Source organism: Petaurus breviceps, unplaced genomic scaffold (genome assembly GCF_028583685.1).
Source record: "Petaurus breviceps papuanus isolate PSGF00001 unplaced genomic scaffold, PetGlider_PUasm1.0 173, whole genome shotgun sequence".
Taxonomy (NCBI): domain Eukaryota; kingdom Metazoa; phylum Chordata; class Mammalia; order Diprotodontia; family Petauridae; genus Petaurus; species Petaurus breviceps.
In genome coordinates, this window is record NW_027185759.1 from 19,877,143 (window position 1) to 19,893,842 (window position 16,700).

At 43.3% G+C, this 16,700-nt stretch overlaps 1 protein-coding gene across 8 annotated transcripts in view; it reads left to right on the forward strand.

The window, feature by feature from the left end:
• The window catches only part of SCHIP1 (schwannomin interacting protein 1), a 212,957-nt gene extending 208,358 nt beyond the window's left edge, over positions 1–4,599 (forward strand). For all 8 annotated transcript variants that reach the window (XM_069083476.1, XM_069083480.1, XM_069083477.1 and 5 more), the window contains one exon: positions 3,943–4,599. In XM_069083476.1, the coding sequence (XP_068939577.1) occupies positions 3,943–3,994 (52 nt within the window). In that variant the 3' untranslated portion in view covers positions 3,995–4,599. The remainder of the gene's footprint in view (positions 1–3,942) is intronic.
• The last annotated feature ends 12,101 nt before the right edge of the window (positions 4,600–16,700 follow it).

Below are 16,700 nucleotides of genomic sequence, written 5' to 3' on the forward strand. Positions count from 1 at the left end.
TGGATGGATGGATGGATGGATGGATGGATGGATGGATGGATGGATGGGTGGGTGGGTGGATGGATGGGTGGGTGGATGGATGGATGGATGGATGGATGGATATAGATAAAGAAACAATTCTGTCTCTCAAAGACATATTTCATTGGGAGGGATGTGACACATACAGCTAAGTAGAATACAATGTGAGGATTTGGGGGAGAAGGGTTGGCCAAGAGCTCTAGTCAAGACCCTGTGTGAATATTTGAGGAGGGGGAGGGGATTGGGGAAGTCTTCACAGTGGAGGTGGCTCCTGAGAGGAAACTTCAAGGAAAAGGAGGATTCTGATAGGTAGAGATAAGAACAAACTTGGGGAGGAAAATGCACGGAGGTAGGAGATGACAGGATCATAGATTTACAGCTGAAGAGAACACAGAAGTATTATCCAAATCACTCATTACGTTAGAAAATTAAGTGCAGGGAGGTTCACCCACAATCACACATGGTAAATAGAGGAGCCCTTGGTCCTTTGATTTCAGAGCCAACACCCCCCTTGGACAACCCTGCCTCTTAAGTTCCTGTTGAGTCCTTGAAACCACTCATGGCCCAGTGTGTCTGGCATCCAGAGGGCATGAAGGGGAATAATGTAAAATAAACAAGGGAAGCAGACTGGAGCCATACTATGCTGATCCCCTTCCCCTGTAAGTGCTGCTCCCCTCCCTGCTATAAGTGCCAAGCAGTCTGTAATTTATCCCAGAAGCAATAGGGAGTCACCGATGGTTCCAGGGCAAGAGAATGACTACATCCAATCTGTGTCTAAGAAAAGCAGGCAGCTGGGAGGAAGATGGACCAGAAAGGGGTGGCCACCAGGGGTTGATTACAGTAATCCCGAGGAGGTTCCAATAGCTCTCTGAAGCAGGGAAGGGGACAGATCATAAAAGTGCAATTTTAAGGGATTTTAAAAGTCATCTAGTTCATTTTACAGATGAAGAAACTGAGACTCAGACAAAGTTGCACAGAGAATAGAAGCCAGAATATGCCCATCCTCTGATTCCAAGGCCAGTGTTTTTCCCAACCCAGCCCAATGAGAGATGATGTGGAGGGGAGGAGTCAGGGCTGACTCTTTGAATGTTAGTGAGTTGACGGGGAGAGGGGGTGCCTTAAGCAAACAAGAAAACCTGAAGGAAGGACAAGTTCAAAGGGAAACATGAGGAGGTCTATTTGGAATCCAAGAGGTTTGAGGACATTGCCATGGAAGTGTCCAACTGGCAGCTGTAAAGGTGGGCTTGCAGGGTTCACGTTAGTGCCCGGTCCATAGCTCTGGGAATTATCTGTTTGGGAGGTCGTGAGGTCACCGTGAGGGAAAGAGTAAAGAGAACAGAGAAGAAGGTCTAGGAAAGAACTTCCAGAGACATCCACAGGTCCATGGTTAGGGGAAGGGGACAGAGGATGCCCCACAAAGCTGACTGAACAGGAGTGGCCAGTCCAGTTAGAGGCTAGCCAGGAGAGAACAGTATCACAGAAACCAAGAAATGAGAGAGTGTCCAGGACAGGTCAGTGCTGCTGTCACAGAGGACGACGCCTGAGAAAATGGTCATAAGAGAAGACCACATGTTAAAATGTTCATGTTAAAATTGCCCCATTCACAATGCACTGTGAATGCAATATCCCCACTGCTATGTGGGGTGACTGGGTGACAGGCACAGGAAGGAATAAGTTTAGGGAAATCAATATGATATTTACAATGTCAGCATTTCCCCTGCTAACTCTGCCTTCAAGTAAATATGCAACGTGAGAGATTCCTAAAGCCTTCCCATCCCATCTCATCTGTCTTCACCCCCACCTTCAAAAATTACAAACACACACACACAGGGCTCTTCCTTTGACTCCTGGCTCTGACACTTACTAGCTGTATGAACTTGGGCAAGTCACTAACCATAACTTGCTCCCATTTTCCTAATTTATAAAAATGAGGGTATTGGACTCCAGACTCCACCTCTCATATCCCCTCCAGATCTAAATCTATGGTCCTATATGTTTGTTGAATTGAATTGGCTAAGTCACTGTGGGCTTGGCACAGTGCTTGGTGTATAGTAGACACTTGCTACACAGTTAATATCTTGACTTCCTAGCACCAAAGTCTCAGCTCGTTGGGCATCTTTCTGTTTCTGACGCCAAGTTTTCAGGAGTCAGACCCAGCAAAATGGGGGCTGTGTGCATACATAGGGGACGTTGGAATGGCCAGAATGGAAGGAGTTCCCTCCAGATGCCTCTTTTTGATGGATGTGACCAATGTCTTTGCCCATATTTCTGCCTGACCTCTGGTTTCTGTTGTCCTGATCTGTCATTGCCCCCAGAGCCCTGAGATCTGGCCAGGGGAGGGAGACTTTGTGCATCACCAGCTTTCTTAAAGAGTATTTTTTTCCAGAGATGTGAACGATAATCTCCCTAAAGTTGCTGCATTTGAGGTTCACACAAATTCAACACTGTCTGTGAAATCCCTCCCCAGCTCTTCAAAAGGTGGGAGATAGAATGTGTCTCCCCTCCACAGGACAGAGAAAAGCTTGCATGTCCCTTCTCAGGCCAGCCTGGCCATTTCCAAAAACCATCTGGGAGAATCCATTGTGTTTTGCTATCCTTGGGCACATTTTTTCCAAACAACATGTTTAATTAGTGCTCGTTAGCATGAGGCAGGTCTTGGACTTGGCCGTTCGGTCTTCCTGTGCCCGCTGCTCAGCCTGCTGTCAGACTGGGAAGCCTCAGGCTCCCTGGTCACGTGAGAGGCTTCCTGGGCAGGAGACGCTCCAGAGCAGGTCCTCCTGGCCATCTTGCTCTGTGCATGACAAGATCATTCTTGGCTCTCGGAGCCACATAGAGACCTGAAATTAGGGCACTGGGGTGGGAGGGGGTAGTGGTGTTGTATTAAAATGAAGATGATTGGAAACAGTATTCAGTAATGACTCTGACAATTTCATTGGAGTCAAGGTCTCGATGCAGTCACTTGACCTTGGAATTCGCACTGTAATTTGTAAGGCCCTGAGAAGGTCAGTGATATGCCCAAAGTCACACAGCCAGGATACGTCAGAGGCAGACCTCGAACTCAGGTCTCCCTGGCTCCGAGTCCAGTCTCTATCCACCAGAGCCACTCAGCTGAGAGGTTCAAGTGAGATGCTATGTCAGCCTTTAAAGTGATACATAAATGTTGATTATTATTATCATTGTTAATCTTGGTAAAAGTAAGGATATATATTGATCTCAGATTCCTATCGTATCTCTTTGGCTACTTGATTCTTCTTGGCTTATTCAATTTATTTGCAATTGGATTTTATAAGGTTGTTTCTCCTTGTTCTTTCCCCTATGCCCCACCAAAGTAAATGGGTTTTTTTGGGTTTTTTTTAATATTGTTGACACTTCCCAGTGACCAACCTCCCCTACCCCACAGAACTTTACCTATATCCCTTCATCCTTAAACACATCTTATTTCTTCCCTTCTCACCATTAGCTTATAGACCAGGTCTTCTTAACCTGAGGTGTATGAATTTGGGTTTTTTTTTTTATATTTTAACAGCTATATTTCAATGTAATTGATTTCCTTAGTAATTCTGTGTAATTTATGCATAAAAACATAATTCTGAGAAGCGGTTCATAGGTTTCATCAGACTGACTGTCAGAGGTTAGCCAGGGCACAAAAAAGGTAAAGAATGTGTTACAGACACCCTAATTAGTGGGCAGAACCCCACAATTTATCTAGCTGCTTATTCGAGAAGTACAGCTAATTGTATGGAATAAAAACATTCCAGAACTTGAAGTGATCTGAGTAGACTGCAGTTGAGCTGTTCTTGAGAATACATTTCTTCTTGAACTTATCTGATGCTTTGTCAAACTGATACCATCCTTGGAAAATCAGAGCAACAGAGATTCTTCCTCTTGGAGCTAAAATAATGAATCTTGTGGTTAATTTCACAGACATGCTGAAAGCCAGCAGAAGCACTTGGCTGAGAAGATGCCAGCAAAATGAACCGGAAGCCCCCACCAGGAGACCATGCTCAAAAACTATTGTGCTTCTGTGGTCGTAAAACATGGATACACCCTTGGAGGGGTGCACCAAGAAACAAAAAAATCAGTGTTAGTCATTGATGATGTCCGAAGCTTCATGTCCAGTGATTGGCCTTTGCTTCTTAATTTATTTTAATTTTAACTTGTGCCACTAAATAGCCGGCATTTTAATAAAATACAGTTATGAGAAGAAAATGTACAGTAGCCATGCTGTTACAAACCATGGTTGGGAACAGAGGGTAGTTGAACTTTATTTTTTATTTGTTTAGAGACTTTCAGTTGGACCCGTCCTTTCCCATTGCCTACTTTTACTCCTGACTGTAGCTCACTCTAAAGAAGAAGCTGTCAAAGCCGGTGCTATTCCAGTCCAAACCATACCTGCCTGCCTCGTCGTGAAGTTGTAGCTTTCCGTCATCTGGATATTTTAATCAGTTTTCAACATTTTGTGAATGTTGACTACCTGACCTTCATTTTTAGATGTGCTATTAACATTCAGCTGGATTCAGAGAGTTTCCCTGGAACGTTTTATGTATAAATATGTAAAATAAAAATCGAAAATTTGTTTCATAGGATATGTCTTTTTGTTCAACAGTAGACATGGTGATGTTTCTTCCCCTTTGCTTTCAGAGAGAGAGATTTTCCATGCTGTGCTTTTTACTGCAGAGAAGTCCATTGCAGCCACCTTCCCCAGCAACTTCAGTGAGCTTCCATGAGTCTATTGGAGCTCAAAGAAGAACTATTTCTTGGGCCAGAATGATAGAATTTCAGAGCTGGAAGCAACCTCACTGGTCATCAATCCCAATCAATACCCCCAAAAGAATAATCATAATAATAGCTAGAATTTATATGGGACTTAAGGATTACTAAGTACTTTACAAACATCATATCATTTCCTTAACAACAATCCTGGAAGGTAAGTGCAATAATTACCCTATTTGATGGATGAGGAAATTGAGGTAGACAGAATAAGTGAGTTGCCCATGATCTCATAGGCTAAATGTAAACTCAGGTCTTCCTGACCCCAAATTCACTGCTCTCTCCCCTGGGTCATGTAGCATTCAAATTTATCCCAAAAGTAGACATCTACTCTCTGTTTGACCTATTGCACTTTTTAAGAGTTGTAATCAATACATCCAGGCCACATAGACCCTGGACGAGCCAGTACTCCCAGGCAACTCTTAAGACTAAGTTGGTGATGGGGCGGCTAGGTGGTGCAGTGAATAGAGCACCGGCCCTGGAGACAGGAGGACCTGAGTTCAAATTCAACATCAGACACTTAGCACAAAAACTAGCATGTGACCTTGGGCAAGTCACTTGACCCCAATTGCTCTACCTTCCCCCCTCCAAAAAGCAAAAAAAAGATTAAGTTGGTGAATGAGTGAAGAGTTCCCCATACTGATGAAATCATAGACTTCATCCAAAAACAAAAAGCCTAAATGATCCCCAATGAGGACAAGAGTCAGATAAATAAACAATTCAATTGAGAAACAGTATTGTCAACAGAAGTATGATCCACTAAGTTACTGATTTCGGCAAATGTTAGACACATACCCCCATTGATTGTTGTTGTTGATTCTTTGTTTTCGAAGAGGACCGGTGACCTCACAGGGTAATGTTTTTTTTTTTTTTTACGGGGTAATGTTTTGACTTGCACATGCATTGTATTTAAGTGAGGTAGAGTTGTTCAAAGGTTTCAGCCTCACTTTCTTCTCCTGAGTCACCAAAGTCCAACGGCAGGACAAGTCAGGACGACTGGTGATGGCTCAGGATGCAGTGAATGGCCTTGGCATCTTCAAGATCTGACCAGGCTTGGAGCACTCCAGAATTGGCTTCAGCTGCCTAATCCCCCCATTCCACTGGGGAAGTCTTCACGTGCTTGGGGCAGGCATCCCCCTCCCTCACTCATGGGTTTGAGGCCTGTTGGTTACCGTCAACCTGGGTTAGCCAGCCTGCCAAGACAGTTTGCCAGGGCGTCCCTGGAGTCAGGAGGGCCTGAGTTTGAATCTGACCCCAGACACTTGACACACTTACTAGCTGTGTGACCTTGGGGAAGTCACTTAACTCCTTGCCTTCCCCCCTAAAAAAAAAGTCTCTGTCCTTTACTTTCACACAAAAAGTCCTAGACATTTTTTTAAAGAGCCTTCCTCAAAATCATCTGGAATGGGAGCCAGTTTTCATTTTCATCCCACCACCCTCTCCATTTCCTTCCCAAGAACTTTCCCCAGAGCTTTGGGCTGGGGCTGATTTGCATAGCAGTTGCTCCAGCCTGAGAACAACAGAACTTTGCCCAGTCCCATTGAATCAAGAGTCTAGATGCTCACTTCCCTTTTTAAAGTACACAGATGGGAGTCACTTCCTAAAAGAAACACCACCGTCAAGTGAGTTTGGCTGAGAAAACCTCAAAGCTCTTGTCGATGTCCAATTAAAACCCCAGTTCCAATCCCATTTCCTCCGTGCCAAGAAGGGGTCTGGACAGATAGAGGGGCCCTGATCACCAAGAACCAACAGCTGGGTGCCTCGAGCCAGCCCTGGCCTCCCACCAGATTGTGGGTTTAGGGGAGACTTGAAGCTTGTTGAGTGATGGGTTTCAGGTGACAGAGTGGAGGATTTTCCTCCAATGTAATGAATTGGACAAAGGGCATTCATTTTCACAGAGTTTTAGAAAATGAAAGTCATACCTTGGTGGTAGCTGTAATCCCTGGGACTCCAAAGAATCAGAGGCTGTGGTCATTCCCAACTCCAAACCCCTGACATCATCTGAGGCACTCCCCCTCCTACCTTTCAGGGACTCTCTTCCTCTCCCTCCCCAACCCCCTCCTCTCTTCCTCTCCCTCTCCCTTTCCTTCTCTCTCCATTCCTCCCTCTCTCCCTTCTCCCTTCCTCTCTCTCTGCCACAACTTTGAATGGCAAAGCCTTTCTGAACTTAGTTCTTAATGGGGAAACTTCAGCCAGCCTTCCTATTACTGGTGGGAGGAATGAAGCCAAAAGTTAAGCAATCTCAGTTCAATTTGATTTGTTCCCTCTGGGGCAAGTGTCTTGGCCTCTCCTAGCCTCAACTGCCTCCTGTGTAAAATGAGGGGTTTAGACTTAAATGGTTTGTAAAATATCTTCTGATATGTATGAGGTAAACTGGTTAAGAATTGAAAAAATTAATGAAATTTCCAAAGTTGTCAAGCTGATTGCCAAAGAACCCCTTGGGCCCAGAGGGAATAATTTCAGCCTTGCTTTTGGCCTCCTGGCTAGTTGTTGAGTATGAGGAGAAAAAGCAAGTGGGCTTCCCATTTTGCAGACAAAAAAAATGGACACAGCAATGGCGTTCTCTCAGTCCCCACCATCCCTCTGGAGCTGGGGTTAGCTAGAATTTAGATATTCCTCTGATTGCCAATCCCTATCTGCTTAGGCTGCCACTGCCAAAACTTCTTTAAGCAGATTCTTTCCCATTTTCTCTTTTCTCATTAGGGAAGGCAGTGTGGTATGGTGGAGAGAGCATATATCATGGAGACCTGGATTGAAATTCCATCCCACACACTTATTAGTCAACCACGTTTAAGGATCTAAGGTAGAAACTGAGAGAAATAGAATTGACTTCAAGGTGGAAAAGGTCTCAGAGGTCACTCAGTCCAGCAGATGAGGAAACAGAGGCAGACTTGAAATGACACAGTTACTAAACATTTGAGATAGGCTTTAAACCCATATGTCCCTAACTCCAATCCCAGTGCCCATCAGCTAGTTTAAAGTGTTTGAAATGTTTTGAATATATTATCAAACTCTATGAGGCGAGTACTATCATTATTCCTGTTTTACAAAGGAGGAAGCTGAGACTTAAAGGAATTCAAGTACTCACTTAGTACTTACCACCAGTAACCCTGGGCGGTGGGGTTGGAGCTGAGATCTTCCTAGCTCTGGCCAATGCTTGAACCATATCGATGGGTAAAATATAGCCCCACCCCTCAAAGAATTTCTGATGTTAGTGTAATTTCAAGGTAATTGTCTGTTACACACATATAAGGAGGAATAAAATAGAGGTAGCCTGGAATGGTATGAGCTCCCTGAAAGCAGGGACTGCCTTCTTTATGTATTTGCAGCCCCAGCATTTAGCAGTCCTTGGAAGCAGTAAATGTTCTTTAATAAATGGTACTTCCAGTAGTAACAGCAAGGAATAATGGTCAGCCCTGAAGTCAGTAAAAACCCAGACTGCAGTCCTATTTGGAACACACACTTGGCTGTGTGACCCTGGGCAAGTCACAAGCTCTCAGAGCGCTAGGCGAATCAAATCAGTCAAGTCCATAAAGTATATGCACTACATGCCAGGAGCTGTGCTGAGCGCTGGGGATATAGGGAGAGGTAAAGCCAGTCCCTGCCTTCAAGGAGCTCACAATCTAATGCAAAGATTTGTGTATGAACAAGCTCTCAGACAGGATCAGCTGAAGATAAGCAGTAAAGAGAAGGCACTCATATTACAAGGTTGGGAAAGGCTCTTACAGAAGGCGGGATTTTACTGAGACTTAAAGGAAGCTATAAGCCATGAGTCAAATGTGGGAGTAAAAGCAATCCTGGAGTGGTGGAAGAGAGAATGATGTTTTTACATTATTGAATATAATGCCAAATTTCCCTTAGAAATTAGTGAAAATCAAGTTGTAATTTTTTTCCCCAGCCAAGTGAATAGACCCTATGAAATCCATCCACAGACCCTTAGGGATGAATCCAAGGTTTAAAAAAAAAAAAACCTGTTCTGAAACATAACTTGAAAAGGTGTCAACCTGCATTAGAAAAGGGTGTTTCCTCACCTGGGAGTTCCCTATAGCAATGACATCATAGGTCTAGTCTCTCTCCCTAACCCCAGTTTCCATTGGTACCCAGTGCTAATATGGCAGGTGTCACTGAAAGGATGACCTCACAGCCATACCAGTGTAGAGGTGAGATCCCACAGCCACAGCCTCATCCTTATGGCAAAATTCAGTTACACTAGAAAGTTTCTTTCTCACAGTGGTCTGCAGTAGAATTCAGAGGAGACAAGCATCACAGAAGCTACAATGGCTTGATCTGGTTTTCGAATGGAGCTCCTCTCTTGGCTCCTTAAAAATCAAAGCTGGACTTTTTGTGGTAGCAAAAAATTGGAAACAAAGTTAATGCCATTGATTGGGGAATGATGAAACAAATTGTAGGATACAAATGGAACAGAAGAGTACTATGCTACAAGAAACAAAGGAATAAATACAGGGAAGCTTGGGATGACTTCCACGAACTGATACAGAGTGAAGTAAGCACAACCAGGAAAGCAATATACACAATGGCTACAACAATGTAAATAAGAAAACAAATCCCCACGAAACAACCAAAAGTGAGTGCAGCAAAACTACAAGAACAAAGAGCCCCAAAGAAAAGGTATGAGAAGAGTCCCACTAGGTCAAACTCACTCTTTTGGAGAGGTGAGAGATCTACGAGTATGGAACTTTGCATATATTTTCAATTTTTTCTTAATGTATTGATCATTTTTGTTGATTTTTCTTTCTCTACTCTTTTTTTCTTAAAACAATATTCATTTTAGGTATATGGGATGACTCCCTGGGAGGGGTAAGAAAGAGGGATACAGGGGGAAATTTAAGCAATGTAAAAACAAAATTATCAATAAAAGTTTATTTGTAAGGAAAAACCAAAGCTGGAGTTTCTTCTCCTCGACTTCAATTTAAGAATGGGATTTTTTTTCTTAAATGAATGGAAATCTTCCCCAGTTTCATAGTGAATTTAAAGACACTAAGTGGAACCAGGAGGCTAGATTTCCCATAAAAGCTTGGGGGAAACAGGGTCAATGATTGGTCACAAAGATTCCTCGGACATGCTAAGAACAATATGAATGTCAAGGCAGCAGCTTCTGCTCTAATTGATCGTGGTTTAGCCCATGACTAGGGCCTTTGGGCAATCCCTGGAAGCCAAGAGGAAATGGATAGATTTGTGGCTCCGGGGATGGTCAATAGCTTCTGGCTGAAATGAAAATGAATGTCAGGGAGGGCTGGTGAGCTGTGTTTGTGTTGTGACTTGGTTTTTGAGCCCATCCAAGGGCCTTTCACTTTTGATTTCTTCATCACTCGATAGACCTGTGATGTTTCTATCTGAGTAACCTGGGGAACAATGGAACTCCAGGGGAGGGGGTGGAGAGAGGGGAGAGAGAGAAACAGCAAGACAAGCCAAGTTCAGGTGACATCAGTCAGGAACATTCAAATGGGAAGGTACTTTAGACATGATCAGGCAGTCAATAAACATGTATTAAGCACCTCCTGTGTACCAGATGCTGACTTACATATTGGGGATAAAAACAAAGGGGGGAGAGAGCTGGCAAATATGTACAAACAAGTTAGTACAGAATGAATGGGAAATAATTAAGAAGGATAACAGCATTCGAATTAAGAGGATTTGGGAAGGACTTCCTTCATAAAGTGGGATTTGCTCTGTGATTTGAAGGAAGCCAAAAGGCTTCTTAGGGAAGGAGAGCACTCCAGACATGGGCGATGGACGACCAGTGAAAATTCCTGGAGTCCAGAGAAGGGAGTGTCTTGTTTAAGGAAGACACCAATGTCATTAAATCAAAGAGTACGAGCTGAGTGGGCAACATGTAAAAAGACTAGAGGGAGCCATGAAGGGCTGAACACCATACTGAGGATTTCACATTCAGTCCTGAAAGAAAGGGAGCCACTGGAGTTTCCTGAATGGGGGGAGACATGGTCAGAACCACCTGAGCTTTGGTAAGATGACTTTGACAGCTAACTAGAGGCTACACTGTAATAGGGAGACAAGGCAGGCAGGCCCATAGTAGGGCACGAAGTCATGAGGGCCTATACCGGGGTGGTAGTGATTCCAGAGGAGAGAAGGGGCCTAAGGTGCTTCTGTTTGGTGTAAGGAGCCCTTGCAGCAGGAACCAGAGACCTTTGGGTACCATGGTGGAGTCACTGCCTTGACCTAGTGCTAGGATCTCCCAGGGACTCCCAGATGAAGAGGATGGGTGATAAATAAGGAAGATAACAGAGAGTATCAGAAGGAGAAGGAATGATGGAGATGCAGGCTTGTTTAGGAAAGAGACCCCAAAGGAAACAGATTATAGTATCTACTGAGGACAAGGAGAGCTGGAGACTGGGTCTCAGATGGTTCTGGGGCAATGACAAAGACTGGAGAAACTGCAGATTGAAAAATCAAAAACAAAAAACCCGGCAACAGCCCCCACTGCCACCCAAGGCTTCCCATAAAGCTGGCTCCAAGTATTATCACAACAACAACAATAATAGTAACAATTTATAGAGTGCTTTCAGATTTGCAAAACACTTTATAAATCTGTTCTTTTATTTGACCTTCACAACAACCCTGTGATGTAGATGCTATCATCATCCCTGCTGAAATGGAAATTCAGAATGAGAAAAATCAAATGATTTGTCCAGGATAACACAGTTAATAAGTATTGGAGGCAGGATTTGAACTCACAGGTCTTCTTGAATCCAAACACAAAATCAATCAACATTAATTTATTAGACACCTACTATATGCCAGGTACAATGCTAGATGCTGGGGATACTCAGAAATGAAACAGTTGGGGCAGCTAGGTGGCCCTGGAGTCAGGAGGACCGGAGTTCAAATCCAGCCTCAGACACTTAACACTTACTAGCTGTGTGACCTTGGGCAAATCACTTAACCTCAACTGCCCTGCTTTCCCCCCTCCAAAAAAAGGCACAAAAAAAAGGAAAAGAAATGAAACAGTTCCTGCCTTCAAAACATGTTCCCCTAATTGAACATGGCTTCAGTTTTCTCAATAACTTTGTGTTTCCATATTTCTCCCTGAAAACAAAGGATCATATTCTTCTGATGCTGCTGTATGGTTGAGAGTCATGGAACCATATGCTCTGGCCCAAAGGTAGCAGAGAGAAGCAGGGCGAGGGGGGAGGGACAAAGGCTGGTCTCCCAAGCACTGTCTGACTGAACCAGATGATGGCCGGTCATGTAGCTCAAGCAATGGGAGATGGTCTAGCTGCATGCTCCCCTGGCATTCCCACAACGTCAACAGAACTCCAGGAAGGCCTTGACCCTCTGTGTTAAATGTATGATGCCTGGTGTAGAGGCCAGGGTTTGCTGGAGCCAGATCCAGGCAGCAATTTTTAAGTCCTCAGTCTGAGCATTGATGCCTCAGATGTCAGCCAATGCTACAAATCACAGCTTGCTTTATTGTTTTGTTGATTGTCTAGACTTAAGAATGTGATGGAGAAAATGGCAATAATGCAAATTAAGCTTCAAAACGTGACCTGGGTAATTTTTTTTTCCCTGAAGAGTGATTCTTTACCATTTACCAACACTGCCTATGTGGAGGTGACCTTGGCTTTCTGGAAATGACAACAGTGGAGAGACATTTTGGCAGGTTTTGCCAAGGCTGGAAAGCCTTCACACACATCCTGGCAGCAGCCTGCATGCCTGTCATCGAGACACAGGGGAGCATGGAGGGCTTCATCACCAGAGGCTGACCGTCGGAGTATCTCCACCACAGTGATTAGTCAATTGAATGTGGATTTATTATTATTAATGGGCCTCTGGGTGGTGCTAGAGTGCACAGAGTGGCAGGCCTGGAGTCATAAAGGCTCATCCTCCTGAGTTCAAATCCAGCCTCAGATACTGACTAGCTGTGTGACCCTGGACAAGTCACTTAACCCTGTTTGTCTCACTTTCCTGATCTGTAAAACCAGCTGAAGAAGGAAATGGCAAACCACTATGGGATCTCTGCTAAGAATATCCCAAACAAGGTCACAAAAAGTCAGATATGACTGAACAACTGAACAACAAATGGGGCCACTATAAAGATCCCTGGTCAGTTACATATTGACTTGGTTTTAAAATATATTATCAATGTTTTATTATATTTTTATTTATTTTGCCAAATATTTCCCAATTACATTTTAATCTAGTTTAGACACAGTGAGGGCTGTTGCCCATCCAACAGCAGGGCCTTAAGAAAATTATAAAGAAAAAGTTAATGTAAATTAACTTAAAAGTTTGTAGTGAATACTTTTTTTCTGGAGAGCTGATTGTTGACATTTACCAGCACACCCATGCAGTGTCATAACTAGCTTTTACATATCACTTTAAGGACTAGAAAATCATTTTACATCTTATTTCAGCCTTACAACAACCCTATGAAACTTTTACAGGTAGAGAAACTGAGGCAGAGAGAGGCCAAAAGACTCTCCAAAAATCACACAGATAATAGGTTTCAAAGGCAAGATCTGAACCCAAGTTTTCTTGATTCCAAGTCTAGTGGGAGTTCCACTCACCACCTCAGCCTGCCCACCTAAATGTTCTGTTTACATCAAAATAAAAGCAAGTCAAGGAGGAATGCACTGAGTACAGGCTCCACCATTTATCTACTGTGTGACTGTGGGCTAGTCACTTCATCCTTTTGATCCTGAGTCTCCAAGTCTGTAAAATGGCTTTATCTATCATATTTGGTTGTTCTAAAGACTAAATAATGTTTGAAAAAGCACTCTATGATCTGGAAAGCATTATGGATCTGTCAGAGAGAATCAGGTCCAATGCAGGCAATACTTTCCCCTTATATGAAAATGTAAGTGTAGCCTAAAATTCCAATATTTTCCAGTGTGTATCTTTGTGCATTTTCCTTTCTTTAAAAAAAATATTACCTTTTTTAAAGTTTTGAGTGGATTTCTTTCATTTTATGCCATATTTATTCCATATATATATATACTCACTCCCATTGAATCTTTCCTTGTTACAAAAAAAAGTCAAACCCAACCAAAACAATGATTACTTCTAACAGTGTTTACCACATGCTGCACACATAATCCCCCTACCTTTCTACTGAGAAGAGGAAGGTGTGTTCAATCATCTGTCCTCCTGCACCAAAACCAGTTCCTGGAATGAATCAGAATTTGACAGCCTTTGAGGGCTGTTACATTATCATAGGCTTTTTGTCCATTGCTACCTGGTATACACTCACTTCACCCCTCATCAGTTCATACAAGTGCCACCATGCTTCTCAGAATCGCTCACTTTGTTTCGTCTCACACTGGGGCAATATCCCATCCTGCCCTGTTCATATAACAGAGTTTATTCAGCCTTTTCCCAAATGATAGGCATCTACTTTCTTTCCAGCTCTTTGCTACCATGAAAGTATTGCTATGACTCTGGTTATGTATTTTTCCTTATCTCATTTAATGGTTGTGGCCTACAGTCAGAGACAGGGACATATCAAGACCAACACATTACTATCTCTGATTCCTTTTCTTCAATGTGATCCCTAAGGGAAAGCTTCCTAACCCAAATTATGTAAATCCCGTAGCACCTAGCCCCCTTTCCTATACTTTGTAATTGCCTCTCAGTGGTGCCCCAAAACACAGGTTCATTTTGTAAGGCATAGTCTTCAAGAGAATATTTGTTCATAGGCTCATGGGGTCCAGAACTAGAATGACCCTCAGAGGTCATCTGCTCCCTCCCCTGTAGACAGAGGGCTGGTCACTGTAGATAAGCAGTCTCCATTACCAGCAACTCTTATCCCTCCCGCTATGGCATATTTTCTGTGGCATAAAATACAGAAGACTGCCCCTCAAAACTGCTTTTCTTCTCACTCAATTATCTGGACCCCGGATTTACACATTGGCTGTCCTCTGCCAGGCTATCACCGGCAGCGCTCACCACCGGCATCATTCTGTGAAGTTGACAAGATTGCACAGCAGAGTCATTTTTGAAGCTCCCCCCTCCCTCACCTCCCTAGCCACTTCATCGACTGCCAACTGCTGTCAATCCCAATTCTGCAATATCTTCCCCATCTGTTCCTCTCTTTCCATCACAGCCCCTGCCATCATCCTGACTCAGACCCTTGTCACCTCTCAAGGAGACAGCCTCCCAAATGATTTCCTTCACTCCAGTCTTTCTCTTTTCCAAACCTTCCTTCACACAGTTGCCAAAATGAGCTATGAACATGTCACTCCTCTGCTCAAGAGTCTTCAGTGACTCCATATGGCTTCTAGAATAAAAGACAAATTCCTTTTGGAATTCATTTAAGGACTTCCTCTATCTAGCACCAACCTACCTTTCTGGTCAGAACTCACTTTACTCCCCTTCACATGCTCAACATTCCAGTGAAACTTAACTAGCAACTATTCCCAAATCCCATCCTGCCATCTTGAGCCTCCATGCATGTACATGGTGCACTCCTGGCTTTATCACTAACATTCTAGGTTTTTGCTGAGACAGACAACTCTCCCACAGCACAGTCACTGATATCACCATTTGATTAAATACTAGGAAGGATGGAACATGGCTCTGTCCCAACATGGCATCTTTAGTGCATGCCCAGAGTTCAATTATGGATGGAGTTATGGAGGCCCATGCATACCTATGCATGTGTGTGTCCACATTTGGGGGAGGGCCAGGGGGACTGGAACTAGCTCTCCCACTGACTGCAGATAGAGTTCTCCTGCTGATTCATTCATCCACTCATCTGTGAAAGAAGGGCGTTGAACTCTATAATCTTTAGGGTTTCTCTGGCTGGAGAATTCTAAATCAATAATCATCTAAACAAGTTTCTTCCCTCTCACTGTGACATGGTTTCATCTTTCAGAGGAGAAGAAATAGAAGCAGCACGTCTGGGTTCCATGAAAGTCCATTGGCCCAGGCTCTTATCTGTCCTCTGAGTGTCTAAGGAGACTGTTAGGAGCTGAGCTCCCTTGCTCAGGAGCTGAGTAGGACCTCTTCCCCTTGTGAGAAAGAAAGAAGACAATGAGAAGCTAAGAGAGGCAGACAGGTAGAGAAAGAGACTGACCCAGTTCCATTACATGTACTTGGTATATAGAGTGTAAGGCGTTGGCTGGAAGAAGTTTTATCAATAAAATCACTGAGAGGAGTCTTACTTCTCATTTTACAGATAGAGAAACTGAGGTCCAGAAAATGATTCAGCCAAGGCCATATGGATAGGAAGTTGCAAAGCCAGAAGTTGAACCCAGTACTTTAGTTCTTGGCATGAAACACCAGAGCTGGTCATTGGAGACACACCTGGCATCTCCAACTAATATCAAATTTGTGGACTTTCTAAATAATCTATCAACAAATATTTATCAAGTACCCACTACATGCCAGGCATGGTGCTATTCAGTAGGGCTGGTACAAAGAATGAAAAAATGCCTGTGCCAAGGTGTTTGCATTTGAGTGGGGAAAACAGGATTACATAAAAATATATACAGCATAAATATAAAATTAAGAAATATATGTGTATATATCTATGTACACACACATGTACATATATATTTATTTATTTTATATTTATGCTGAATATATATTATTACATCTTTATTGTCTTCCCCATTAGAATGTAAACTCCTTTCAAGTAGGGATTGTTTCATATGTGTGTATTTACATATATGGCGTGTATGTGTGTGTGCACATAGTCCCACATCTAACACATACTATCTGTGTGATCCTGGGTAAGTCATTTAACTTCTCAGTGCTCAAGGAAACACTCTTTGTCAATAAGCTACAGAGAAGAAGCCAACCCTAAATGCATGCTGGGAGTTTCCTTCAACAGATGTTCTATATACCAATAAAATCCTAAGTCTATCCCCTCTCCCTATTTTGTATGTATATTGTGGTACTACTGCCAAGGAGATCAGGTCCCTGGATGGAGA